At 45.2% G+C, this 26,726-nt stretch overlaps 2 protein-coding genes across 7 annotated transcripts in view; one reads left to right on the top strand and one right to left on the bottom strand.

Annotated features, from left to right (window-relative positions):
• The window catches only part of SPTAN1 (spectrin alpha, non-erythrocytic 1), a 45,803-nt gene extending 28,824 nt beyond the window's left edge, over window positions 1-16,979 (top strand). For 2 of the 4 annotated variants that reach the window (XM_079324305.1, XM_079324304.1), the window contains 27 exons: window positions 107-288; window positions 449-548; window positions 677-874; window positions 992-1,138; window positions 1,684-1,787; window positions 1,915-2,077; window positions 2,570-2,584; window positions 4,239-4,370; window positions 4,705-4,842; window positions 5,207-5,311; window positions 5,516-5,724; window positions 6,347-6,467; window positions 6,614-6,735; window positions 7,207-7,339; window positions 7,731-7,829; window positions 8,100-8,259; window positions 8,495-8,571; window positions 8,713-8,922; window positions 9,147-9,443; window positions 9,914-10,026; window positions 10,804-10,821; window positions 13,838-13,892; window positions 14,403-14,599; window positions 14,976-15,029; window positions 15,407-15,553; window positions 15,830-15,977; window positions 16,656-16,979. In XM_079324305.1, coding sequence (XP_079180431.1) covers window positions 107-288; window positions 449-548; window positions 677-874; window positions 992-1,138; window positions 1,684-1,787; window positions 1,915-2,077; window positions 2,570-2,584; window positions 4,239-4,370; window positions 4,705-4,842; window positions 5,207-5,311; window positions 5,516-5,724; window positions 6,347-6,467; window positions 6,614-6,735; window positions 7,207-7,339; window positions 7,731-7,829; window positions 8,100-8,259; window positions 8,495-8,571; window positions 8,713-8,922; window positions 9,147-9,443; window positions 9,914-10,026; window positions 10,804-10,821; window positions 13,838-13,892; window positions 14,403-14,599; window positions 14,976-15,029; window positions 15,407-15,553; window positions 15,830-15,977; window positions 16,656-16,781 — 3,570 coding nt within the window. In that variant the 3' untranslated portion in view covers window positions 16,782-16,979. Of the gene's footprint in view, window positions 1-106; window positions 289-448; window positions 549-676; window positions 875-991; window positions 1,139-1,683; window positions 1,788-1,914; window positions 2,078-2,569; window positions 2,585-4,238; window positions 4,371-4,704; window positions 4,843-5,206; window positions 5,312-5,515; window positions 5,725-6,346; window positions 6,468-6,613; window positions 6,736-7,206; window positions 7,340-7,730; window positions 7,830-8,099; window positions 8,260-8,494; window positions 8,572-8,712; window positions 8,923-9,146; window positions 9,444-9,913; window positions 10,027-10,803; window positions 10,822-12,528; window positions 12,592-13,837; window positions 13,893-14,402; window positions 14,600-14,975; window positions 15,030-15,406; window positions 15,554-15,829; window positions 15,978-16,655 lie in introns of all 4 variants that reach the window. The other 2 variants (XM_079324303.1, XM_079324306.1) reach the window with 2 other exon arrangements.
• Window positions 16,980-17,116: 137 nt separating this feature from the next.
• On the bottom strand, window positions 17,117-26,418 carry DYNC2I2 (dynein 2 intermediate chain 2). 3 transcript variants are annotated; one of them, XM_079324307.1, is made up of 9 exons: window positions 23,876-26,411; window positions 23,039-23,293; window positions 22,234-22,343; window positions 21,050-21,207; window positions 20,512-20,621; window positions 19,456-19,623; window positions 18,851-19,083; window positions 17,970-18,127; window positions 17,117-17,391 (listed from the first exon to the last, which is right to left on the bottom strand). In XM_079324307.1, the coding sequence occupies exons 1-9, from the start codon at window positions 23,951-23,953 to the stop codon at window positions 17,153-17,155; spliced, it is 1,509 nt and encodes a 502-aa protein (XP_079180433.1). In that variant the 5' UTR covers window positions 23,954-26,411; the 3' UTR covers window positions 17,117-17,152. The 3 variants fall into 3 exon arrangements, with proteins under 3 accessions (XP_079180433.1, XP_079180435.1, XP_079180434.1); XM_079324309.1 differs by having other exon boundaries at window positions 17,198-17,391; window positions 17,970-18,045; window positions 23,876-26,416; XM_079324308.1 differs by lacking the exon at window positions 17,117-17,391 and having other exon boundaries at window positions 17,408-18,045; window positions 23,876-26,418.
• Between the last annotated feature and the right edge of the window lie 308 nt (window positions 26,419-26,726).

The raw sequence follows: 26,726 nt of genomic DNA, 5'->3' as shown, positions 1-26,726 counted from the left end.
CTGAGGAAGAAAAACCCAAAAACTTTATTTTTATCTACCAGAAGTGATTGAACTGTAACAATTCTGTCTGTCTTCATTGTGTACATTTCCCTTTCTCTAATCCTAGGTGAATTCTCTTGGTGAAACTGCCCAGCGTCTGATCCAGTCACATCCAGAATCTGCTGAAGATCTCCAGGAGAAATGCACTGAGTTGAATCAGGCTTGGAACAGTCTGGGGAAACGCGCTGACCAGCGCAAAGAGAAACTTGGGGATTCCCATGACCTGCAGCGTTTCCTCAGTGACTTCAGGTAGTGATGGATTCCCCCTCTCAATTTGTTTATTAGTGAAGTATACATGGCTTGTTCCATGGGGATATTTCAGTGAAGGGTTCAGGAAATTACTCTTCTCCCTCTTGTGAGTTATTTCAGTGGAGGGAGATAAAAATTCCCTGTTACTTTGTGTTCACAGGGACCTCATGTCTTGGATCAATGGGATCCGGGGCCTGGTCTCCTCAGATGAACTCGCCAAGGATGTGACTGGAGCTGAAGCTTTATTGGAAAGGCACCAGGTATGTGAAAGATAAGTATATCATAAACATCAACAAATGTTTCTTTTTTCTGACTCTTCCAATTAGAGTTCCAAAAATATGTCAGTTCCAGCTCTGGTTATTGAGCAGCACATCTCTGCCCCTTGCAGGAGCACCGCACAGAAATAGATGCAAGAGCTGGCACTTTCCAGGCATTTGAGCAGTTTGGACAACAACTTCTAGCCCATGGACACTATGCCAGCCCAGAGATCAAGGAGAAACTGGATATTCTGGACCAAGAACGGACAGACCTGGAGAAGGCCTGGGTCCAGCGCAGAATGATGCTGGACCAGTGCCTGGAACTACAGGTATTCTACTGCAGTTTGGAAAAATAATTCATCTTTTCATTAAAAAGTTTATCATTTCATGGTGATAACAGTGCTCTTGATCTGTCTTGCTCATGCTTTGGATTTTTTTCTCCCCAGCTGTTTCATCGGGACTGTGAACAAGCTGAAAACTGGATGGCTGCCCGGGAGGCTTTCCTAAATACAGAGGATAAAGGAGACTCCTTAGACAGTGTGGAGGCACTCATCAAGAAACATGAAGATTTTGATAAAGCAATCAATGTCCAGGTGAGGAGTTTAGCTGAAGTAAGGGGAAAATAGTTTCCATTTTCTCATGTGAATTATTAGCAAAAGGTATTCCTGCCATGTATGGCTTCTAAAGTTCAGTTCCAAATATTCAGCCATGTGGAGTTTGCACAGAAGTTTAGAAGCAGCTTATGCAGATCAGGATGTATTTCATTGCCTATAGACAGTGTAGAAATAGTGGCAAGTATTTGTGTAAATTTACTGATTTGAAATTATTTTTTCCCTTTATTTGTGGCAGAAAAGGGTATATTTCCAGTTTCTCTCTATTTCCAGTAGCAGAAAGCTGCCTAGGTTTATTATGAGATCATACAGCTGAAGTTTTTAGCCCAAAAGATCCTTTTTTCCTAAATGTCACATGTGAAAAGTGTTCTAATTTGAACTCTGCAGTCCTATGAGAGAAACTTCCTTCATAGGGCCCTAGTAATATAAATTTAAATAAGATAAAAAGGCCTATTCTGTTCCAGACACTGCTCATCATTTGACATTAGGGAACCACAGTTCTAATTCATAGTTTGTGGTTTGAATAGGAAGAGAAAATTGCTGTCCTGCAGTCCTTTGCTGACCAGCTGATTGCTGCAGATCATTATGCCAAGGGAGTCATCGCCAACAGACGCAACGAGGTTCTGGACAGGTCAGTGCTGCCCTGGGAGGAGAAGGAGATGGCTGGAAATCCTCTTTAGGGATGTTCTGTAGCTTTTGAAGGTGATGTCTCATGTGGCTCTAGTGTTTTGTTCATTGGGTGTGTCAAATTACTGCAGGTGGCTCCGTCTGAAAGCTCAAATGATTGAGAAGAGATCGAAGCTGGGAGAGTCTCAGACTCTCCAGCAGTTCAGTCGTGATGTGGATGAAATAGAAGCCTGGATCAGTGAAAAGCTTCAGACTGCAAGTGATGAGTCCTATAAGGATCCCACAAATATCCAGGTGAATATGGTTCTTGGTTTAAAAATCAGAATATCATTGTTAACTTTGCAAGTCCTCCTCTGGTTTGAAAATCCATGCTCAGGAATTCTTGTTCAGGGATGACAGAATAGTGCATCAAGTTGGACATGTTCTCCTTTTAACAAGGAGAAAATGGAAGTTACATTATGCATGAAAGGAGACCCAAAATAGGACTTGGTTAGTAATTATTCATGCCTATAATTAATTATTCATGCCTATAATTAATAAGATATGTGGTATCTGCAGCAGAAAGTTTCCTAAAGAAACCCAAGTGGCTGTTCTGTCTCTCTCCCAGCATCTAGACAATAATAAAATAAGGAAATTGAATTCTTGGGTCTCAACTCTTTTACATTATGAAATGTGAAATCTCACTTATTTTTCAGTATTAAGGAATAAAGTTACCTCTTATGTTTTAATTCTGGTTAATGAAGTAGTATGAATGCACTGAACTACTTCTCTCAATCTGTTTTATAGCTTTCCAAACTGCTGGTAAGTAGTTTGGACTAGCCCTGGTATGTGAATTCATTTTTCTCTGTATAAGCTTCTGTGTAAGCCCAAGCTCTGGTTGCTGCTCCATCCATCAGTTCATGCAATCTCTTTTTCTGTTAGTTCTTGACCTCCATCCAGGTACAGCTGTTGATCCTCGTCCTATGGGTGTGGCTTTTTTGTTAATTTCTTTTAAGCATCATTTATTTATGTATTTGTTTTGCAGGTGTTCTGCATGACCTGTTTAATTTATGATTTAGTTTAGGCTTTTTTAGGAGTTATCCCATAGGAAAATGGGGTTCTGTCCCCCCTTTTGAGAAATTTGGCTGTTTGATCATCACTTGTGATGATTTAACACAGAGCATAATGCCAAATCCATGAGTTTGTTTATAGAATTAAATGCTGAAGATGGAGGATTCAGTAAAGGATAGATCTTGAGTTGCTAAGTTCTTGCAATAGCACAGAGGGGAATAAAACAGAAAGAACACTCCAGAAAAAGAGATGTACCAGATGGAAAGCTGACAGCACTTGTAGAATCCAAAAAGTGGTGTAAAATGAGGATATGTGGAGGGAGAAGACAGAACAAAGAGCTAACAAGAAAGAAATGAAAGAATCGTTTGTCACTTCAGAGTGTGGTACATTAAATTACTACTTTTTAGTTAGAAAAAAAGATTATATTAAACTAGAAAGGCTTGTCTGAAATTTGTTGTCATGGTAATTATATGGAGATAGGCAATTGGCAGCTTTTAAATTGAATTCTCCAAGTTGGTAGATGTAGCTTTGAAGGATAGGCTTTTATGATCTCAGGCTTTGAGTTCCCAAAGTGAAGCAGTTCATGCAGAATTTCTCATACCAGCACTATAGTATTTTTCCTTTTTATTTTTGATCTAACATTTCCTTTCATTCCATTCTCTAGGATACTTTCTACCCATGTCCAATGTCACTAGCATTTCCAGTTTATACTTGCAAATTCTGTCTTGTCACTTTTGTGCTGTTGTCATATTTCTGGTGGGTGGATGGATCATGGATACATGAGAGCTGCACACTCCTTCCCACACCAAGGCTCCTTTTGTTCTCATGGTGCTCTCAACTTGGCAGAGAAAAATTCTTACCAAACAATTCAGTTACGTTTTTATAGAAATTTCTGACTGTTAATTCAGTATTTATCTTATATATATAATGGGGCTGTGTATGACTAATATCACAACTGTGCAGAAAGCAGATAAGCTGGAGCAGTGATTTCTGTTAATTATCTATAGATTAGGAAGGGAAGTAGGAATTTGTGCAATTACTGTAGGAGTAGAAAGGATGATCTGCTCTACTCAGGCTGTGTGTAATTGTTGCCTTTCAAAGGGGTGCATTGAAAACTAGGAATCTTTACTGCACTAACAGTTCAGCTCAGTGCAGGGAATTTTGCATTGGCACCTGTGAAACACAGAACATGCTGCCAGAGTTGTGTATCAGCTCACCCACAATTTTGCCAGGTCAAAACTTGGTGGTTCTCAGGTAATGAGAGTAACCCCTGGAGCGAGCAGTGAATACCCTACCCAGAGAGAACTTCATCTCAGCCCATGCACAAAGCTGATGACACCCCAGCCCATGAGAACAACAGAGGAGCCCTTTGTGCAGTGCCTGATGGTTGTGTTTGTCCTTGCAGAGCAAACACCAGAAGCACCAGGCCTTTGAAGCCGAGCTCCACGCCAACGCCGACCGCATCCGCGGCGTCATCGACATGGGCAACTCCCTGATCGAGAGGGGCGCGTGCGCCGGCAGCGAGGACGCCGTCAAGGTGGGCACCTGCCAGTCTTGCTTGGCTTTGCTTTGAGCACTGTTGGGGTAACTGAGGCAGGACAGTCTCCCTCTAGAACAAATCTTGCTTTATAAAAGCTTTTCTATTTCGTCTACGCAGTGTAGATCAGGTGAATCATTCTGTCTGTGGTGTCGAGAATAAATTTTCTGATCCTCTGAGGTGTAAATTATAGCTGGGCAACATGAAATAGCAACTCTAACTTGCATATCTGGAATCAACAGCCAAACTTGTGCCATGTTCTGGTTTTGCATTGATCAGAACTTTTTTCATGTTCTATTTGTCATATTTACTTATCTTTCCTGCTTTCTGACAGGCACGCCTGGCTGCCCTGGCTGACCAGTGGCAATTCCTGGTACAGAAATCAGCAGAGAAGAGTCAGAAACTGAAAGAAGCTAATAAGCAACAGAATTTCAATACTGGAATCAAGGACTTCGACTTTTGGCTTTCAGAGGTAATAAGATGGGAATTAATTACTTGCAAAGAATCTTTTCTTCTGTTATTTTCAGTTTATTACCTTTGCTGATGTTAGATTTTGTGGATCACTGTTTGCCTTTGAGCCAGTCTAGGTTTATTTTAAAAAAAAAACAACTTTATTGCTAGTAAAATTCTTGTCTATGTGTTCATGTTACTAGTTATCAAAAATAAGGTGAGAAGAAGCAAATTTGCATGGAACCTTCTAGGTATTAAACAGGTGACTAGGTAAAGATTTAGTAGAAAATTGAGAAGTAATTTGCATAGTTTTAGACCATTATAGTTTCAAGGAATTTGTGAAACATAATTTGTTCTTCATTCCATGTTTCTTTCTCCATCCCCAGGTGGAGGCTTTGTTGGCATCTGAAGACTATGGGAAGGACTTGGCATCTGTTAACAACCTCCTGAAAAAGCACCAGTTACTGGAAGCTGATATATCTGCTCATGAGGTATTACTTTCCCTTTTAGTTTTGGAAAATAAATCATAGTCATAAGCAAATTCTATAGCTCAGGATACCTGCTGCAGTCTGACTTGTTGAAATGTGGATTTTAACAAAACTGTGACTGCGAGTCAGATTCTGATTTTCATCCTGACATAATGAGCACAGAAACGAGCTCTGAGCAATCTCTGCTCTGTCCCCCCCCGTGTCCAGGACCGCCTGAAGGACCTGAACAGCCAGGCTGACAGTCTGATGACCAGCAGTGCCTTTGACACGTCCCAAGTGAAGGACAAACGCGAGACCATCAACGGGCGCTTCCAGCGCATCAAGGGCATGGCCAGCGCCCGGCGCGCCAAGCTCAACGAGAGCCACCGCCTGCACCAGTTCTTCCGTGACATGGACGACGAGGAGTCCTGGATCAAGTGGGTGTCTGCAACTTCTGGGCTTGCCAATGACACTCATATCCTTTAGTGTGGCTTAAAACTGCCTTCCAACAACTGTGTGTCTATAGGAGATCACCTTTGCTGCCATTCCAGAAAAACTGTTTTGAGTCTGGTTTCTTATCTGTGGTTTTCTTTGGTCAAATCCCAGTAAGCAGAAAAAGAGTGTTTAGGCTCAGACATTTAATTCTAGTCTTTTGGGGAAAGCTTCTACCAAAAATTCAAACCTTTTTCAGTTTCAAGTACCTTCTTGATTCTAGCCAGTCGTTGTAATTAATCAAATGGTCTTTATTGGTGTTAGTACCTCAGGAGGAGGGGAAGATGTGAGGCTGATAGAATCATTCCCATTAGAGCACTTCTTTTGTCATGCTTTTAATACAAAAATTGGACAACTTTACAAAAGACATCTATACTTTAAAAAAGAAAACAGTACAGAGGAATCTGTTATTCAAAGATCAATGATGGGCCCTCTGTCACCTTCTTTTTCTCACACAATAATGTGCTGCCAAGAGCCACTTGCTGTTTGCTAATAACTCTTGTACACAACTTTTTACATGCAAGATCTCTTAATATTTTATCCTTCTCTCTTCTCTCTTGAATTTAGAGAGAAGAAACTGTTGGTTAGCTCAGAGGACTATGGCAGAGACCTGACTGGTGTGCAGAATCTGAGGAAGAAACACAAGCGCTTAGAAGCAGAATTAGCTGCCCATGAACCTGCTATCCAGGTAAATGCCTCTCCCTGTGGCAGATTTCTCTATAAGCAGCACCCTTCTTAATTGTGGAAGAGATGAAAGCCAGCAGGGGTTTTGCTGGACCCCAGACAATGCATGTGAGGAAGGCAGGTGGTGTTCCAATAACTGTTTATCTGCAGGGTGTTCTGGACACGGGTAAGAAGCTTTCAGATGACAACACAATTGGAAAGGAGGAGATACAGCAGAGACTGGCTCAGTTTGTGGATCACTGGAAAGAGTTAAAACAGTTGGCAGCTGCTAGGTATGAATTTCTGTAAAATTCAGTATTAATTCAAAGTTACATGGACTCATAATGATCAGATTTACAGAATTTCAGGGTATGGGTTATTAGGAATATGATGTAACAGCATCTATCACTGATCATAGACTCTGCAAGACTATTGACAATGTTCCTCAGAGGAAACATGAGCCTCTTTTTGAGGTGTATGTTGTGCTTAGCCTTTTCTTGCACCAGTTGGAAATCACAAACTTGCAATCAGCTGGCTTTAATTCACTACCAGGAGATTTTTCCTGATTAGAAACTGTTGAGAAAGAGTTTGCTTCAGTCCTTTGGCAGCTGCAGGTTTTCAGTCTGAGGAATTCCTAGAGCTCCAGCCATGGCTGCTGCTGAAGGAGTGAAGTGTGAATGAAGGGCTTCAGGCTCTGCACATTTTTATGTTTTATATCTCAATGCCATAAAGCAAAACTTACTAGTTTTACCTTCCCCACACAGGGGTCAGCGTCTGGAGGAGTCTCTGGAGTATCAGCAGTTTGTAGCAAATGTTGAGGAAGAAGAAGCCTGGATCAATGAGAAAATGACACTGGTAGCCAGTGAGGATTATGGGGACACACTTGCTGCTATCCAGGTATGGAGGAAGTTGTCAACACTTTATTATTGCATTATTGTTGGTTAGAGCATAATTACAAAGCTTTTCTTTAACTGTCTTTTCAATTTAGAGGCCACTGGTGGTTCATTTTGAAAGCCTACATTGTAAGAAATGTAAATTCACTTTGTAAAAGCATCCCAATAATGTTATTTCCCATAGAAATTACTTGCAGTTTGATGTAGCTTTGCATCTCTTTACCTCTGATTGGAAGTCAGTTTCCTTTTGTCCACAGAAAACCAGTAAGTTGTGCTAACCAGCAAAGATTAATTTTTGACAGAAAAACTTTATGCCAACTGATTTATAAAATTAATTACTTTTTAATCAATGGTGAGAAATAATTTTTAGAAGTGCCTGTGTCTTGTATTTGCAGGGCTTGCTGAAGAAGCACGAGGCATTTGAGACTGATTTTACTGTCCACAAGGACAGAGTGAACGATGTCTGTGCTAATGGAGAGGATCTCATTAAAAAGGTGAGCATGAACTGGTAAAGAAAAACCTTCAAAGGCTCCCCAGGACATCTTCATGTTCAGTAGACTTGCTCTTCTCTGTCATGTCTTTGAAAAGAGTTCTCACTCATTTCTTGTGGCTGAATAAACTGTTGGTGTTTTGCTTTCAAAGCTGTTTCTGAGACAGTATCTTTCAGCTGAAGTCCTTGCTCTGTAACCAATATCCTGAATGCCTCAGATGGCTTCCAATACCATACAAGATACCTACTTTTTTTTTTCCTCCCTGTCACACAGAACAATCACCATGAGGCAAACATCACTGCCAAGATGAAGGGGCTCAGAGGCAAGGTGTCAGATCTGGAGAAAGCAGCAGCTCAGAGAAAAGCCAAATTAGATGAGAACTCAGCCTTCCTCCAGTTCAACTGGAAAGCAGATGTGGTGGAGTCATGGATAGGTATGTTCTGTACTGGAGTACAGTATTTGGTCACAAACAAACTTGAAACTCCTTCATTTCCAAAGGTCTCCAGTAGCTCCTCATGTGCTGTTGTAATAAGCAGACCTAAGCCCAGAGTAATCAGCAGTGCTGATTACAAAAGCTTTATGCTTTTGTAGTAACCTGATCTGGAACAGAGGGAATGCTTGAGATGGAGAAGTTTTTGCATTTTTGCAAAATTTGTTTCATTTTTCAGGGGAGAAAGAAAACAGTCTGAAGACAGATGATTATGGACGTGACCTCTCTTCAGTGCAAACCTTGCTCACCAAACAGGTCAGTGCTGGTGCTGATGCTGCTGCCACCCCATGAGGGAAGCACCAGCTGAACTCTTATGAACACACAAGAATCTGTGTTTGAAATACATCTAAATAAAAATACAAATCTAAAATACCTTTTCTTCTTTTAATGTTTCAGGAAACATTTGATGCTGGACTGCAGGCTTTCCAGCAGGAGGGAATTGCAAACATCACTGCTCTGAAGGACCAGCTGCTCGCAGCCAAGCACATCCAGTCCAAGGCCATCGAGGCCCGGCACGCTTCCTTGATGAAACGCTGGAACCAGCTCCTGGCTAACTCTGCTACCAGGAAAAAGAAACTCCTGGAGGCTCAGGAGCACTTCAGAAAGGTGAGTGGCCAACCATGGAGCTACAAAAATCTAATTGTGCACTTGATAAAAAATACACACTTGCAACTTCTGTAGCTGTTAAGGCTTTTGCAACTAATGATTTTGGAGGTCCTGGAGAATTAACAAGAATTTTTGAGATGCTTGCAAAGCAAATTCTTAATTCCAGATGAGCTCACATAGAATATTTCCATTACTGAACAACTTTATTTTTTTCTCTTTTCAAGGTTGAAGATCTCTTCCTGACTTTTGCAAAGAAGGCCTCTGCCTTCAACAGCTGGTTTGAGAATGCTGAGGAGGACCTGACAGATCCTGTGCGCTGCAACTCACTGGAGGAAATCAAAGCCCTGAGAGAAGCTCACGACGCTTTCCGCTCCTCCCTAAGCTCTGCCCAAGCTGATTTCAACCAGCTGGCAGAGCTTGATCGCCAGATCAAGAGCTTCCGTGTGGCCTCCAACCCCTACACTTGGTTCACTATGGAGGCTCTTGAAGAAACCTGGAGGAATCTGCAGAAAATTATCAAGGCAAGTCAGTGAGGGAAAGATTCTCTTCATAGTTCACAACCTTTCAGTGGTCCTTGGAAGGTGTTCTCTGAGATAATGGGTACAAGAGTTTGTCACCATAATACAGTCAAAATATCTCAAAATTCATGAGCAAAGAAAAATTGCCATTGACTATAAACTTGTGAAATTGTCAGTTGTTCTCATGGTTTTCTATTTGTGGCTCTCCCTGAGATAAAGTACATGTGTCTCACTTCCTGACTGCAACAGAAGTTTAACTTCTCTGCTATGCAGTGAAGCAACTGCTGGTTCCATTCCAGTTCTCAGGATGTCATTTCTCAATTATCACCTGAAATGCTTTTCTCTAGATACCTGAGAACTCAATCTTGTTTTGAGGTTTAGAAGAGTGCTGGGATGCAGCTTTTAGTTTTTGCTTTATGCTACAGTATGAGATCAATCCCTTTATTTCTCTGAGATTACTGTTCATTTCTCAGGAACGGGAACTGGAGCTGCAGAAGGAACAGCGAAGGCAGGAAGAAAATGACAAACTGCGTCAGGAATTTGCTCAGCATGCCAATGCCTTCCATCAGTGGATTCAGGAGACCAGGTAGTTTCTCTTTCCAGGACCTGCCCTTAGAGAATTCCTTAGGTAGTATTTGTATGCATCCTCCATCTCTTTGGACTGTCATCTTCCTGAAAAACAGCTCAACAGCTCTCCATTCCCTGCAGTTGGGATTTGAGAGAGGCCCCAGTAGCTACAGGGGAAAATCCTGAAACACCAGACTTGAAAAATGTTCCTATTTCTGAATTAATTTTCTTACAGTAATTCCAGTTATCCAGGATTTCATTTTTCTCCAGTTATTCCTGAACTAGGCTGCAGCACAGCTGGGGAGGTGGAGGACAAATAGCTCCAAACAGACTCTGAAGTGCCAGGGGTGTTTCTGTTAGTGCACGTTTTGTATTGAGTAGTGAATTGGGAATCTTACTGGAGTTCAAATAGAGAAAGATGTGAAAAGAGCTTAAAACTTCAAGATTGTTTCCCTGGGCTACTGTCTAATGTTCTCTAAGAGAGGGAGTAAAGGTTTAACAACTGTGTTAGAAATAAAAAGTCTCAAGGTTGAGCAGGTGCCTGCACTCAGTCAGTGCTGTCAGCAGCTCTGACAGGTTCTGATTGGGGATCAGAGGAGGTGAGTTCTGTTCCATGTAACCCTGTGATTCTCTGTCTGTGTGTTTACAAATAGTTCTATATGTGTCTTCATGAAATAATGAAATATAAATATGATTTTTAACTTTTTGATGTTTGCTTCCCACCCGAATCTCTATCCTTCTCTTACTGTCTTGTCTCTGTCCTGCTGCCTGATGTTTGGATCTTCACATTCTACAGGACTTACCTGCTAGATGGGTTAGTATTGATTTTTATATCTTTCAAATTTTGTGATGTGTTCTGCTCTGTGTGTTTTCTCCTGTCATTACATCGCTTGTGAAAGTTGTGCTCAAACCCCTCTTATTTGAAAAGAGCAACCTTTTGCTGAGGTGCACAGACACAGGAAAGAAGATTTTGGAATAGTTAACTATAAACCAGTAGAAACAAAACAATTTCCTAAACAAAAGCAGGCAGCCACAGGCACACCATGGAATTCCTGAATTTTGCTCTTGCTGTCTCTGAGGGCTTGCACAGGAAAAGGCCCTTATTTTGAGAAGATATGTGAGAGTGTAGCTGCTTTCCAAAGACAGGATATTCTGACATTTCTAGTGTTTTAGCTTAAGAGACTTAGTGAAATAAAACATTTGACCATAACTGTTCTGAGAACAATGAAATCTCCAAAGTATTGACTAGTTTTGATAAGGGAAGATTCTTAAAACAACATTTTGCTGAAATTATATCGTTTGCAAATATGAACTGCCCATTTTTCATCTGCTGCAGAACCATGGCCCACACAGATTTTAGCCTTGACAGGAGAAAACCAATCTTCCAACATGAATCCAAGAAGCTGTTGGAGTTTGCCAGCAGTTTTAAGCCCACTCTGTGTCCACAACAATGATTCCTGATGAGGATGTGTGCTGGCCATTTGTATAGAAGTGGAAAGGAAATAAGATCTTTAAATGTTTTCAGACTACCAAGGCCTCTGCAAATGTGTCTGTCTGGCCAGTTAAATTCCTTCAGCAGGATGAGTCTCAGCACAGTGGAAGCTTTGTGATAAGATGTGATGTCAAATGCCAGCAGTCTCTGGGCTGGGGCAGAGGCTGTGTGTCAGCCTGTGCACAGGGCTGGAGGAGGCCAGGGCCTTGTGCTTCTAAAGACTGCAATCTTCACAGATAATTCTGCTGCTTATTTGCTCTGTAATGATCACAGTCTCTTGTGTTCTGCTATATAAAAATAGTTTGCCCTGGTTTTGTTGTACAGTTCAATGGAACTGAGCAGATTTTCCTGGAATGGATGCTGAATTCTCTGCTCCTTTGTCAAGTGGTGTTGTAGATTAGTTCTGGTATCCAAGAACGAGTGAACAGAAAGGAGCCATTCACTGAAAGACACAGGGTCAGAGTTAGAGATCCTCATGCCAGGCTCTTTTGTTGAACAAATTACCAGAGGGCTGCTGATACGCCAGGCAGAATTTGTCCCTAATTCTCTGTGAATAGATTAAAAATGTGGACTTAGTTCCAAGAGGCACTGGCTGTGCTTAGCTTGGCTTGGTGTGAGGGAAGGCAGAGTGTCAGGAGAAGAGCTGCTGTGCACACTGCTTGCTTTGCAGCTTGTGTGTGCCCAGCACTGCCTGGGAGGGGTGTTTTTTGGGGAAGGGAGTAACACAATTTGGAGTTTAGGAAGAAAAATGCTTTCAAACTGTAGATGAGCTAACTGCCAAACTTTAGTTTGTCTCTTAGCAAGACTCACTCTGTTGTGACTTACATGAAAATAATAATGGTTTATTTTTGTGTATGTGCAACCAGCATTTAAATAATTTTTTCTCATTAAGTACCTGCTTATGTTTGCTGCAAGGCAGTGCTGGCTTGGAGTGTGGCTCCACTGCAGTGGCTGTGTTTTGGTGTGTTCTTTCCTCTGTTCTTTCTTTCTTCCCTTTTGGAATTTACTTGGTTTCTTTCCTTTGACTAGCATAGCATATCGTCGTGTCATTCGTGTCTATCAGTATGAAGTTGGGGATGATCTATCTGGAAGGTTTTTTCCTCTTATTTTCTTACCTCACTTTGGTTTTCAAATGCACTTGTTAATTCCAAGGCTCGCTTTCCTTCCAACTAACTTTCACGGCTTAGAGATGCTTGGAGGTTTGTTTTCCTGTTGGTTCTTTCCACGGTTGGTTCCCAGCTTCCTGCTCAAGGCTCTGGGCGTGCGCTTCATCTCTAGGCGGGCGTTGAGTCTGAGCCTTAACCCTGTGGTGAGAAACACCCAGATGTTTGGTGCATTTTCATTGCTACAGAGTGATTCAACACTTGAAATCCCCATTCTCCAGAAGCTCAAAAGCACATGGGAAGACAGTCCAGTGGGGATGAAAACCTGGTTTTAGTGATTGAAATACCAGAGATTCAGGTTTTAGGAACTTTAATACCCCAGAGTCAGAGGACACACCACCTGCACAGCGCCCAGGCTCAGTGTCCATGTGGGTCATCCAGAGCGAGCTCTCACCGTACGTGTTGGAAGGACAGAGATTCCCAAACACGGCTGCTTAGAGATTGCTTGGGATCTTGGGGTGGGGGAAAAGCAGCATCCAGAGACTGTCCATAGCTAGTCTGTATTAAGGAGATATTGGAGCCCCTGGCCACTGTGGGGACCTGCATGTAAAGCTCAGGGTGGAAATCACTGGGCAGAGTGGCTGAACCTCAGCTGCTCTGGGTGCAGCATGGAGAGGTGGGGTGGGAAAGGCACCTTTCCACCAGGCACTTCTAAGCAGCAGAGGTCTGTAGCTCTCTGCAAGGATTATGCCACATTAAGATTACTTTTCAACCAAACCAGTAGTTCTCACCATCTTTTTTTACCCTCATTTTCCCCTTTGTAACACACCTTTGTAGAGCTCCTGTACCTGACTGCAAATACAGCCCAACCCCAGTGCCTCACCTGCAGTTGGTGTGTGTGGTGTGTGCTGGGCACGGGGCAGGCGGTGGGACTGCACTAAGTTCTAATTCCATGAGGTCCAGTAAAGCGGGTGCTTTGAGTCTGGCATGAAGTGTGGCTGCTGATCACGTTGCCTTTCAAATGGGGCTAGAAATTAACTATATACAGAAATAAGAATCAGACAAAATGTACTGTGTCAGTCTGAAATAGGATGAGTCAGAATAAACAAAACACAAAAACAGCGTTTAAATATCTGAAAGGATTTTTCATTTCAAGGAAGGACTGTTAATTTCAAGCCCCACATGCCATTTTTTAATGAGATAAGTGCCTTCTCTCACTGTTGTTCTCTGTTTAGGTCATGTATGGTGGAGGAATCAGGAACACTGGAGTCACAGCTGGAAGCTACTAAAGTAAGTGATGTGCACCTATGGCTAAAACAGCATTTCCAGCTGGCTTGGGAACACAGGGCAGTAAGGGAAATGCATGTAATTGTGTGGGAAAATCTTAATTGATTTTAAACATTTGGAATACTGAAGAGACCTCTGAGATTATCTGTTTACATATCTGATGTCTGCTTATATTGCAGGCCATGAAACAACACTGATGTGGTTTTCCTTTTTTTTCCTTTTTCCTAAGGGAGGTGGGGTAGGCAGAGAGGATACAATCTTTTCAGCACATTTCCTAGTAAGAGGGTTTTTAGTCTCCAGAACTGGTTTGCAAGCCCTGGTTGATAGTGAACATTAAGATGAACATTGCTCTGAATCTTATTTCATAAATCCCAGTATATAGACATAAAGTCCCAGGAGAAAAAGAAGACTATAACCCTTCCTCCCCTGCCAGCCTCTGTTCCAACTTTTTAAAGTTTGGTGGTTTTTTTTTGGTGCTCCATAATTTCTCTCCTCTTTGCTCCCTTCTCACAGCGCAAGCACCAAGAGATCCGAGCTATGAGGAGCCAGCTGAAGAAGATTGAGGACCTTGGAGCAGCTATGGAAGAAGCACTTATCTTGGACAACAAATACACAGAACACAGCACTGTGGGGCTGGCACAGCAGTGGGACCAGCTGGACCAGCTGGGGATGAGGATGCAACACAACCTGGAACAGCAGATCCAGGCCCGGTACTGCCTGGCCCACGTGTGGCCATGTTTGGCCCACTGAGGGTGGGAGGAAAGACAGGAGCCACAGGTGGCCATGCCTGCAGCCCTGCATGGCCTGTGCTAAGGAGTCTCCTGTGCTCAGACCAATGGATGCAGTGAGCTTGTACATCCCCAGTTCCCTTCAGAGGGATGAAGTGAGCAGTTTTGGAATAGCTCCCATTGGCCATGAGCAGTAGTGGGATCTTAGTGGAATGGTTTTATCCTGTGGAATAAGTGTGTACAAGTGTTCCCACATGGAATAGTTGTTTGTTCCTTTGTCCTCACCATGTGGTACAGCCACTGGACTCAGAGTACCACAGCTCAGAACTGCTAATCAGCTTTGCTGCTTCCCTTTCAGGAACACCACTGGAGTCACCGAGGAGGCCCTGAAGGAGTTCAGCATGATGTTCAAGTGAGTTGCAAGAACACATGCCAGAGGAAGCTTGGGAGATAGTTCTGACTGGCTCCTGTTTGAGGATCCATTTGTGGCTCCTTTATTGTCTGCCCTACTTTGTGCTGAGCTGCTCCATTCTCTGCCAGAAGCCAACAGCTTCCAGTCCCTGCTGCTGGGAATACAACTGGGGTTTTCTTGGTGGGGAAGGGGTGACTTTTAAGCAAAGTTAAGAATTTGTTCATATTTTTCATGTATGCTAAATAGAACTTTTTATTGATACACACTCATTTGTACAGAATAGGAGCTGGTGGTAACCTTGATCTAGTTTTCAGCCCACTTTACAGCTCTCAGGACACAGTAACTGACACATGTGTGTTCTGATTTTATGTTTTTAGGCACTTTGACAAGGACAAATCTGGACGACTTAATCACCAGGAGTTTAAGTCTTGCTTGCGCTCTCTCGGCTACGATCTGCCCATGGTTGAGGAAGGAGAGCCAGACCCTGAGTTTGAGTCTATTCTTGACACTGTAGATCCCAACAGGTACGTGAGTTAGACCTTTCTGTACTGCAAAATACATGGAGGTACTGGCTGGGGAGTTGGCTGGAAAGTCGTTCACAGGCTGAGAGCTGTGGTTGTTTTTGCAGTGACTCATGTGAAAGCCTTTAGGAAGGCAAGACTGACGTATGTAAAGAAGAAAATCACTTTCAGAGAATGATCTGGTGTTGAGTCTACTGCATTAAGACTTTCACTCCTTCCAGAACAGTTCCAGCCTGGCAGTGCTGTGCTCTGGGTGCTCACTCTGTGTTTTGCTGGCAGGGATGGACACGTCTCACTGCAGGAGTACATGGCCTTCATGATCAGCCGGGAAACGGAGAACGTGAAATCCAGCGAGGAGATCGAGAGCGCTTTCCGTGCCCTCAGCTCCGAGGGGAAGCCCTACGTGACCAAGGAGGAGCTCTACCAGGTAAGTGCTGGTTGTTGACCCCCAGGGAGGAACACACAAGACTTTTGTTCATAGATGATAAAGCCCAGCACTAATGGCTTGGAGGCTCATGTCACTGGGGCTGAGTCAGTTCTGACCCTGCCAGGAGATCCCCTGCAGCAAACACAGAAATTGCTGTGCAAGTCCTACTCAGTTACTTTCTTGGCTCTATAGAGGAAAAGTTTTAGTACAAAAGAACTGCTCAGGTTGAATGAAACAAGAGCTACTCAAAGGACTGGAAGAGAGTGCACTGTCCTCAGAACTTCCTTTCTATCATTTGGGAAACTAGATGGGGAATGTTTCTCCAGACAGCAATTCAAAGGAAAAACTTGAGCCTAAATTTAGACAGTATGAACATCTCCTCCCCCTCACTGCCCTGCCAAGACAGCAAGTTTTTCCTGTCTGAATACCACCAGCTGGCAGGGAAATAAAGAGTTTGCAGTGCTTCCTTGTCCCAGTTACCTGTTCTGTGTTCTATTCGGTGGGAAGACTCTGGTCAGGCCTTCCAGCCCTTAACCAGATAATGCCAACAGCCAGAGCATTTCCATGCTGGGTGTAGTTGTGCTGCTCTGGTTTGTGCCCTGGGGAATGGGAGGGCTGCCTGTCAATGCCCTTTGGCAGCCCCAGAGCCCTCTCACCCCCATGCTGTCTCTCTTTCAGAACCTGACTCGGGAACAGGCCGATTATTGCATCTCTCACATGAAACCCTACATGGATGGCAAGGGCAGGGAACTGCCTTCTGCCTATGACTACATAGAATTTACACGTTCACTCTTTGTGAATTGATCTGAAACACTAGTACCAAAAGATGAAAAGGACATGCTCACGTTTGCTGACTGTAGCTCTGCATGTGTCTCTCTCTCTTTGTGCTCTACAATAATCAATGTTACTTTATGATGTAACCTTAAAGTGCTTAGCTTAAAACTCTTAGGGAAAAGAAACATGTTGCAGTGTGCTTCAATAAAAGTTACTGGTCGAACCACATCACCTTGTGTTTAATGGTTAAATTAATTTAACTGTTACGTGGAAGCTGTTGGTTTAACAACTCCAGCTGTTGGTTACCTGTGTTTTCCAGGCCAACACTGGAACAGGTGAGTGTGGAACTGTTCCCAGAGTCAGAGCAGTTACAAGCTTCACAGAGCTGTTGTGCTGCTCCCTCAGTCCATGATCTCACTTGCCAGCTGCTCCAGGTGACTCATTTCCCTTGGTCCCTGCTCAGTGAAGTCGGAGCTCAGCTGCCAGACTTTGACTGTCCCAGCAGCATCCCCTGCTGCCAGGAGCCGCGTGTGCTTGGTGTTGAATTCCAAACAGTACACAGGGCAGTCACTCATGGACTGCTTCAGGGACACTGTGGGCTTCTGCTTGCTCCTTGCCAGGTCCAACAGGTGCACCTCTCCTGCAGACACAGACATTCATTGCACCTTCATGGCAACAGACATTGTGTCTAACAGCAGGTGAGTATCTGCTTAGTCTGGCACTGAGAGTTATTTTTAACCTGTTTCCCCACTGATGGGTGTCTAGGCTGTGACAGACAGCTGACATTACTGCTGGCAGCACAGATTTGTTCTGCTGTCAGAAACCTGAAACCAGCTTGCCAAATTCTATGAAATCTCCATTCTTTAACTCAAAAATGTTTGGGCAATTTTCTAAGGAAAAACTTTTCATTTTAAACCATTAGTTTTGGAAGTAGATGTTAAAAGCAAGCTGGAAATAGATTTAGCCACAGTGATCTTGCTGTGCTGTATTCCTGTGAGTGACTGTGGCAACAGATTTAAAGGTACCATCAGAAGTGAAAAATAACTGCTGGTTCACCTTTCACAAGTTAGAAATTACTCCTTTGTGCTAATTACACAGTGCAAACAACGGCCACTGCTCTGTGCTTGTGGGATCTGCTAATCAGAGCAATCAACTTGACTAATGAACACCCAGAACTCTCAATGTTATGCTCAAGAGGAGGCACCTGCAGTTACTTGCCTTCCCCAGACGCAGCTGCAAAAACCAATGGTCGAACTGGAGACCAGCATACACAGAACAGGTATTTCTTTGATAACTGTAGAGCAAAGAGGGGCTGTGTCTGCAGCATGGAGTGCAAGTGAACTTGTCCGTCGGTCCCACAGCTCAGAAAGAGGTTCCTGGGGGAGGGAGGAAGCAAGAAACAGCTTTTTGTTTTATTGCTAACTATAAAGAACAAAAATCAGCCAAGGAGCATGACCTAGGACAATATTCCTGCTTTGTAAAGGTCGATGTTTCCTAAAGCAGCAGTTGCCGGGCTGTGCTATGGGCTGTAGAGATGCAGCTTTGTTACTGTCCTCAATTAAGCTTAATGAGGGCTTGTATTGACCACTGATGGGTTGTGGCCTAGGGCTGCCTGAGAACTGCTGATCTAGAGCTGGGCATTGTTCGAGCTGGGCTTGTCTCATGCAAATTAAATGCAAACCTGGGCTGTCAGCATGTTTCACAGAGACGGGGCTTGGGGCCTCCGCGGATGGTGGGTGAATTGCTGGCAAAGATGGGAGCTTCTCATTTAAATTCTGGCAGCTACTGATAGAGAAAAATCTTCAGTGAGATACTTAGTGAACTGCCCAAGTGAAGGACATTTTAATCTCCTTGGCTTTATACTGAGTTTTAATTGTAACTAACCGGATACTCTAAGGAAGGTGCTAATGTTGCTGGTGTGCCCACATGCAGCATAGTCCAGCAGGCAGCTTCACCAGAGCCAGTGGATGTTCCTCATACAACGAGAAGTTCCTAATGCTAAGTGACCCTTTTTTGGAACTCGTACACACCCCCAGGGGCTATTTGAAAAATCTGTGCTTAGAGCCAGGCAGTGATGGTGTCCCACATGCAGCACTTGCCTGTGGAAGGGCGAGCAGCTCACGGAGTACACGGGCCCAGCGTGAGGGGAGAAGGCGAGTTCAGCCGGCGCCCTGAGGGGAACGGAGCCGCCCGGCCGCGGGAGAGCCGCAGCCTGGGCCAGGGCGGAGCAGCGCAGGGAATAGCCGCCTTCCACACCCACAACGAACACATCGGCATCGAAGTGCGACAAGGACAGCGAGGTCACCCCCACGGCTGCCTCTCCCCAGGCCGCCTGGGGAAAGAGAGACAGCTGGTGTGAGCTGGGGCTCCAGAGAGGCACACACGGACAGAGCCTGCTGGGACCCAGCAGCACAGCTTGTGACAGCTCCGTGTTTGTAGCACTAACTCCTTCCAACAAAGGGGTTCACATAAATTAACAAGTTCTCCATCCCGACAACTTCTCTTTAGAGCATAGCAAAACCTCAGCTGTTGTCAGTCTTCCAAGAATGATTTCCATATGGCAAAGGAGCTGTGGATGGAGGGTGTGTATGTTCAGAAGGGGCTTTTCCAGACCCTTCTTGGAGCAGGGGGAGCTCTGACATTTGGGCTCCAGGGTTCAGAGTGTTTTTTGTGCAAAGAGCACTCTTTGAGCTGCTGAACTCACCTTCTTCAGCCGAGTGCTGCGAGGGACCTGCTGAGCCATGATGGCAAATCCTTCAGCCAAGGCCAGCCGCCCATCCCGCTCCTCCCTCCACACGAGGATCTTCCCATCTGTGGCCACACTCAGGAGCCGGGCGTGGTTTCTGTGCTTGGTGTCGGCCAACCAGTTAACCTGTTCCAAATGCCATGAGCTCAGGACAACAGGACCAGTTAACCTGTTCCAAATGCCATGAGCTCAGGACAACAGGACCAGTTAACCTGTTCCAAATGCCATGAGCTCAGGACAACGGGACCAGTTAACCTGTTCCAAATGCCATGAGCTCAGGACAACGGGACCAGTTAACCTGTTCCAAATGCCATGAGCTCAGGACAATGGGGACTGTCACAACTGCCCAGCCCATGCAGCCTGCAGTGACTGGATCTACCCAACACAGGAGCAGAGCCAGGCACCAGCCTGGTACCAAAGGAGCTTCTGCTAGGAGCTGGCACAGACACAGATGCAAGGAGAGAAACACAACCTGTGTTTAGGGCTGAATCTCCATTGCAGTTTCTATGCTTCAGCTGCCCTCAGTTTTGGGATGGCATTTATGGCACTTTCACCCACCTCCAAACAAAAGCATTTTCCTGAATAGCAGATGAGAAAAATACACAGAATGTCCAGAGTCACAAGGCCCCAGAAGGTCAAAATCCTTAGGAAGCCAGACTGCATGGCATGCTTGTAAATCCCCTTAAAACACGTGGTTTAAGCTTTCAAGGATCAGTGACTTTCCCATTTGTTTTTAAACCACTCCAAGTATCATTGGCTGCATATCCCTTAATAAACAATTACAGTTTGGGAATGGCTCTGCTCTTCACTTTTCCTGGACAGTGAGAAGTTATTTTTTACAAGCTGTCTGTTCAACAGCTACATTTGGGGGAAAATAGCCAACCAAAAAAGAATATAACTGCTGAAATATCTGTGACCTGCCTGGCTGTGGATAGGAACCAAAGGGATGACACAGAGCAGTGGCAGATCTCACCTGCCCCAGCCCTGTCTGCTGTTAATGTTCTCTGTTGTTACCTGATAGACTGGGTCAGTGTGGGTGTCATCTGTCATCCCTGTCCTCCAGATCACAGGGTCTTCTGTCCTGCTGGTGTCCCACACCACCAACTCCCCACTGAACAGGCCACCTGAAAGGACAAATATCTAAAGTCTGACAGCTCAGGACAAATGCACAAATGGAGCAATGGTGGAAACAGACCCACTAGCTTCAAAGGTTGGGCAGTTCTATGCAGGGCACAGCCAGTTCTGGTGTAAGAGAATATTGCTCTGCTGAAATAAGTTTATTCCCTTACAGTCAGGGCTGGATTTCCTTCTGTCACCTCTCTCTGAGAAGGGGTATATGAAGGCAGGTATCACTGAAGAGGCAGCAAGTCCCAATTCAGATGCAAAGTGCACTTATCTGTGTTGGTGGGCATTAGTTCCTCAGTTTGAGAAGCTGCAATGCTGTTCCTTTTACAGGAAATCTGAGGCTGGACTCAGAGAGAAAAACCAAAGGGTCCAAGTTGCAGGAAAAAAGGGTATGTTTCAAGCATGGTCTGGGGTAAGAACAACCCACCAGCTATCAGTGATGGCTGGGAGGGATGGAAAGCCAGGCACATGACAGAACTGGAAACATCCACCACCAGGTCAGGGTGCTGTGGATTCAACCCTCTTCTATCCAGATTCCAGGTACAAACATATGATTTTTCTGTGCTCCAGTCCCCATTGTCCAACCTGAAAAACAAAAAGCTACATCTTGCTTTGTGTGTTCCAGAGGATTCCAGTCCAGCAGAGCTCTGAGATTCCCCACTGGTCACCTCAATGTGCTGCTTTGTGTCCTGACATGAAGGAATCATGAGGGGATGAAACTTCTCTGTGGGCTGGTTTATACAGGATGTGAAGGGCACATGTCTGTGCTTACAACAAAGTGGCAGACAGTAAATTTTGGGTACAATTTCGCTATTCCAAGACCTACTCACCTACTCCTATTCAAATAATGGGAACAATCAAAAGGGTGCATATGGAAAATTCATGGAAGGAACTCTTCTGAGGGTACCCACAGACAGAAACCACATCCTCATCTGCAAACAGTTGTAGACTGGGAGAGCAGGAGCAACTAACATGCAGGTTTGCCTTGTTTTGCTCTTCCCTATGCATTCTCTCATGGATACCCTTTTTGCTGGGGCTTTCCTAAAGAAAAGGGGTACATCAGAAAAAAAATAAGGGCAGCAGCAGGGCCAAGAAAGAGGAGGCTGCTACAGACATTAATGGATTAGACAAATGATTTGTGAAACCCTTATTTCAGAAATCCTTCAATATGTGTTGTTACATGTCTGTGGCATCAGGCACATGTGTGAACAGGTGCCAGGTTCATCCAGGGTGCTCAGAGACCACATTAAACATCATGATCTCAGTGAAGATAAAGTGCATCTTCCCAAACCTCACCTACAGATATTTGCAAGTGCATCTGCTCTTTACATTTTTCAAACAGAATCTACCTAGAAACAAATCTGTAAGATCATGGGGAAAAGTAAAAGAGATAAAATATGTAATTCAGGACTTGCCTGCGGTTTTGTTACTTTGAAGATTAATTATTTAACTTGTATTAGGAGTATATGTAGATATATATATATATATATATATATACATATATATATGTAATTTTATTACTGCAGAGAAAGCAAACATATCTAGAGCTCAGGTCAGCCTGAGACATCACATCAGCCTCAGCTGCACTCCCAAACCCACCTGGATACTCACCGGCCATAGGAACATGCAATGACAGATCCTGTGGCATTCCATGAAACACTGGTGACCTGCAGGTTTTGATCCTGAGCCTCTGGGTATGACAGTGTATGCAAACACAACACCTGGAAGAGATCAAATCCAAGCACTGAAGCAACAATCTCTGAACAGAGAGGAATAAGATCCGTGCCCACCCCTGATGTGATTACAGTGTGGTTACACTGTGGGTTTTCCTCAGTCCACGAATTTATGTGAAAAGGTTGTTGAATTCCTGTTGAGAAACAAATCCACAACACAACTGTCACTCAAACACCACCTCTCAGAGTGCACAGTTCTGGAAGGCTGTGCCTAAGAATTTACAGCAGCCACCAGGTGTGAGTTTGGCACTTGCTGAGCTCCACAAGTAACAGTCTGAAAATGCCAGTCCCAACATGCACTGTCTGATACAAATTGCTTCCATTCCTCAGCACCGTGCACTAAATAAACATAATCTAAGCAGGCAGAGCTGCCAACTCATTCACTGCAACTGTTCCTAGACCCCTGCTAGGCTGGAGTGCTCTGAAGGGGCTGAAGAAAAGCCTACACCAGCTGCAGGCTTCCTCCTCTCACTGCTGCTACAGCTCAGTCATCAGCAGGAAGAATAGTTTTACCAAGCAAGGAGAAAGCTGGAAAAAAAAAAACAAAACAAGGCAACCCAACTGGTAATGTTTAATTATTAGAAACCTGGCAAGAACAGTCACAGGAATAAGGACTAGAAGTAACAACTTAGAGTAACTGCAACCAACTCTGCTTGGACAATGACCTGAATTTTGTCACTTACTGTTTCATCCTGATCTGTCCAGTTCACTTCAAAACCATCAAAGGCATGACTTTTCCAGTTTTTATTCAGCTCTTTGATAACAGCATCCTCCACTCTCTTAAGGAATGACAGAAGCCCAGCATAATCTACTTGGACTTCTTGCTGGAAGTCTTGGACAGCATCTTTGCTCTGTTCTGTCTGCACTGCAGCATCTTGCGCTGTATGAGACTGTGCTGCAGCTTCTGCTGTTGAAATTTTCCCAGTCTGGCAAGTTTTCTAGTAAAAGAAGACAGGCAGTTTATAATCCAAGCAGCAAAACAAGTGTTGCACATTGCATTCAAAGCACCTTCCCGTTCCTGCCGTTTCACGGGGACATTCCAGCCCCGCTGCACAGCTCTGTTCATGGTTAAACACAGGGTACCTCCGCAGTGCTGGAGATGCGTTTGTGACCTTCCCATAATCTGACTGGAGGCAGAGATGCCCGAATGCCAGTCAGATTCAGGCAGTGCTCTAAAGCATGGAATGGGAAGGACAAGAAGGCAGCGAGCTCGGGAGTAAGGAGCGAGCAGCGCACACGGTGACAGCGCAGCGTTATCAGCACGCAGGGGCCAAATCAGCAAAACGCTGACAGGACAGAGCGGGGCACACACAGCCCCGCCGCCCCGGCCCCGCACGGTGCCAACAACCCGAGCGGGAGCTCTGGAGCCGCGGGACCTGCGGGGGCCTCACGGACCAACAGGGAGGGGGAAAGTCGGGCACGATGCCAGAAGGTCCGGGGAAGGCGCAGCCCTGAGAGCCGCCCCTGCCCGGCCCCGCGGTGCAAGAGCGCGGAGCGGGGCCGCCCCGGGGGTCTCTCACCGCCTCGCAGCGCGCGCTCCGGGCGCTCCTCCACAGCGACTGCACGTCAACACCGGGTGCTGTCCTGTCCGCGAACATGCCGGCACCGGAGAGGGCCGGGGGTCGGGGGTCGCTCCCGGCGGTCGCGGCCCGTGGCGCTCCCACCGCCCGCGCCTCCGGTTCCCATGGAAACGGGCGCGCGGTGACGTCACCCGAGCGACGAGCCCTCTGGCCGCGAGCGGTAAAGTGAAGCGGGCGGGGCCATGTTGGGCAAGGGCGCGGAGCGGCGGTGCCGCGGGGGCGGTGGCTCCGCGCGGGAGAGGGGTGCGGCCTCTCCCGGCACCCTCGTTAGAGCCGTAGCTTCGGCGGAGGCTGCTTCCTTCCCTTCGCTCGTTCCCGCCGCAGCTGCGCTGAGGCCCGGCTGGTCCCGCCGCGCCGCCGGGGGCACGAGCGGCAGCGCCGGCGGAGGGCGCGGGGCTGCCAGGAGTCAAGATGGCGGCGGGGAGGGGGCGACAAAGCCGAGCGCGGGGGAGAGGGGCACCGGGCCGCCTCGTGAGGGAAGCTGCTGTTGGCTGTGACCGCGTGTTTGCCAGGGAATGGGCCCGGCTCAATGCACACTTAGTGCCCGGGGTGTGCTCTGGCTCGCTTCTTTGTTCCCTGCCGTCGTTGGCTTTGATGGGGGAGTGACGGTAATTGGTGCCGAGGGTGAGTTTCTGTGTGGCCGAGCTGGCTGCACGCCCGCGGGCAGCTCCCCGGGACCCCTCCCGGTACGTGGGCTCCAGCCCCTGCACCGCGATAACCTGAGCCCTTCTGTCCGCACGGACAGTGACTGGTGCTGTAGCTTCTTTAAGTGATTATTCCTAACAGGTATGACTCTGCTTGGAGATTTTTTCTAACTAACTCATTGGAGCAACTTGATGATGAACGCACAGGCTAAATTTAGTGCTGGCATAAGCAGGCACAGATGCACCAACTTCAGTGGAGTTATTCCGGCTGTTGCTGTGTGTAGGCATGGCGATGGCAGGATACAGAGCAGGAGCGCAGCAGAACGGTCCCAGTGCTTCCACCCCTTGAGCACATGTCAGTCCATTTATATCACAGCTGAGTGCAGTGGTTCTTCTGAGGAATTTAAAGTACTACACAATTAACAGTGAAGTAAGAGTCCCTAAAATGCCGGGTTAAGAACTCTTATAGCCATTTTATAAACAGTGAAACTGGAACAGAAAGAGGTTCAGTGCAAAAGCCTCAAAAGCAAAAAGTCTCAATGGGACTGAATCCTTTAGAATTTCAAATCCTGGCTGGGTACCTGCTATGATTGTTCCCCTGGCTGCTGTGGACCATCATGTTAACCTATAGAAGAGCCAAGAACATAAAAGCATAAACACTCTTGGGCTGGACTGATGGCCCTTTTAGCCCTGTCACCACTCTCTGATTACCACAGGAGTTAATCTGAATTTTCCAAAGTTCAAGCTTGGTATCTCCAGCAGAAGCTGGTTCATGTGGAAGCACGAGCAATGGCAGCCAGAGGCTGGATGTAACTGTGAGCACTTTCCCAGCTCACTTCTGCAGGCAGGCTCCTTTGGGTCACTGCATGGGGCAGCTTTTCATGTGTTGAAAAACTGATACTAAATATTTGAACCCAATAGCAGCGTGGTTTTCTTAAGAGGGTCTTCACATTTAAGGTTAATCCTCTAGAAATAGATCATCTTCAGTCATCATTAAATTATCTTTAATTGGTATGATCAGAACTGCCAAGGTATATTAGTCTTTAGTAGAGGAGTAAATATTATGAGTGTGAATTAATGTATAGGCTGCCTCATCATAAAAATGCTAAGCACAAACTGCAATTTAAGCATTTTAAATAACTTGTCAGGGGGAGCTTAAGGAGGAAAGTTTGTGGGATTTTGAGATGGTAAAGAGATAGGAAAACTGGAATTTAAGTATGTGAAACAGACCTAAATAAATCCTTTTTTTAAAGCCAGTAGTATGCAAAGTTACTGCAAATGCAGAACATGTTCCCTCTATCTTGGTGCAAGTCTGGGCTTCTTCTTCCCTGAGGATGAGAAAGGAGCAAACAGCTCCAGACAAGGACTCTTCTAAGTAACTGCACTTTGATCCTTTATTCCAATTTCTCTGATTTGCTGTAGTTTCAATATATCAAAGGTATTTAAAGAAATCTTGCGTTGCTTTTTTTTTTTTTTTTTTTTTCCCCTGGCCTGGCAGTATCAGATATATGGATGGTTTTGTCTTCACATCATCAGAAATAAGGCAAAATCGGGGCTGAGTGGGGGAGGGCTGTTACTTGCCTGAGGCTACCCAGTCTCTCTTAAGTGGCTGCTTTTACAGGGCTGATCTGTGCTTTTTCCTCCCCGGTTCAAGAGACAAAGTGTAGGAAGTTTTCACTTTCACATAATGGAGCAAATCAGCATCAGAAAACAAGAGAAGGTTGAGGTAAAGAGAAAAGAAAAACAAAAGAGAGGGGGGAAGCATCAGAAAAAAAAGCTATAACAAAAAGCTGCACTAGCTAGTGATCGCTGTGACCTGAGCAGAAGAAATACTCAGAGCTGCATCTCAGCAAAAATTCCCCCACTAGTGGGTGCAGTCGCTGCCCTCGATTTGTGATGAACGCTATTCGGTCCTGTTGAGGCTCCAAACGGGAGAAACAGCAGATTGTACCCGAAAATGGAGAGATGTAACTGAACCTTCTCGTTTTATACCTTCCCCAACATTCCTTTCACCCCCAACAGATGCACGTAAAGACAATAAAACACGCACGATCAGTCCCGCCATGAGAAAGAGTTCTTGGACTCAGTCTCGCAGGGAGTGGCTTGACAGGGCATCGAAGGTATTGCCTTTGGCAATTGATGACGCT

This window comes from Erithacus rubecula (assembly GCF_903797595.1).
Source record: "Erithacus rubecula genome assembly, chromosome: 21".
Lineage (NCBI taxonomy): Eukaryota > Metazoa > Chordata > Aves > Passeriformes > Muscicapidae > Erithacus > Erithacus rubecula.
This window is presented reverse-complemented; position numbering and strand designations above follow the sequence as displayed.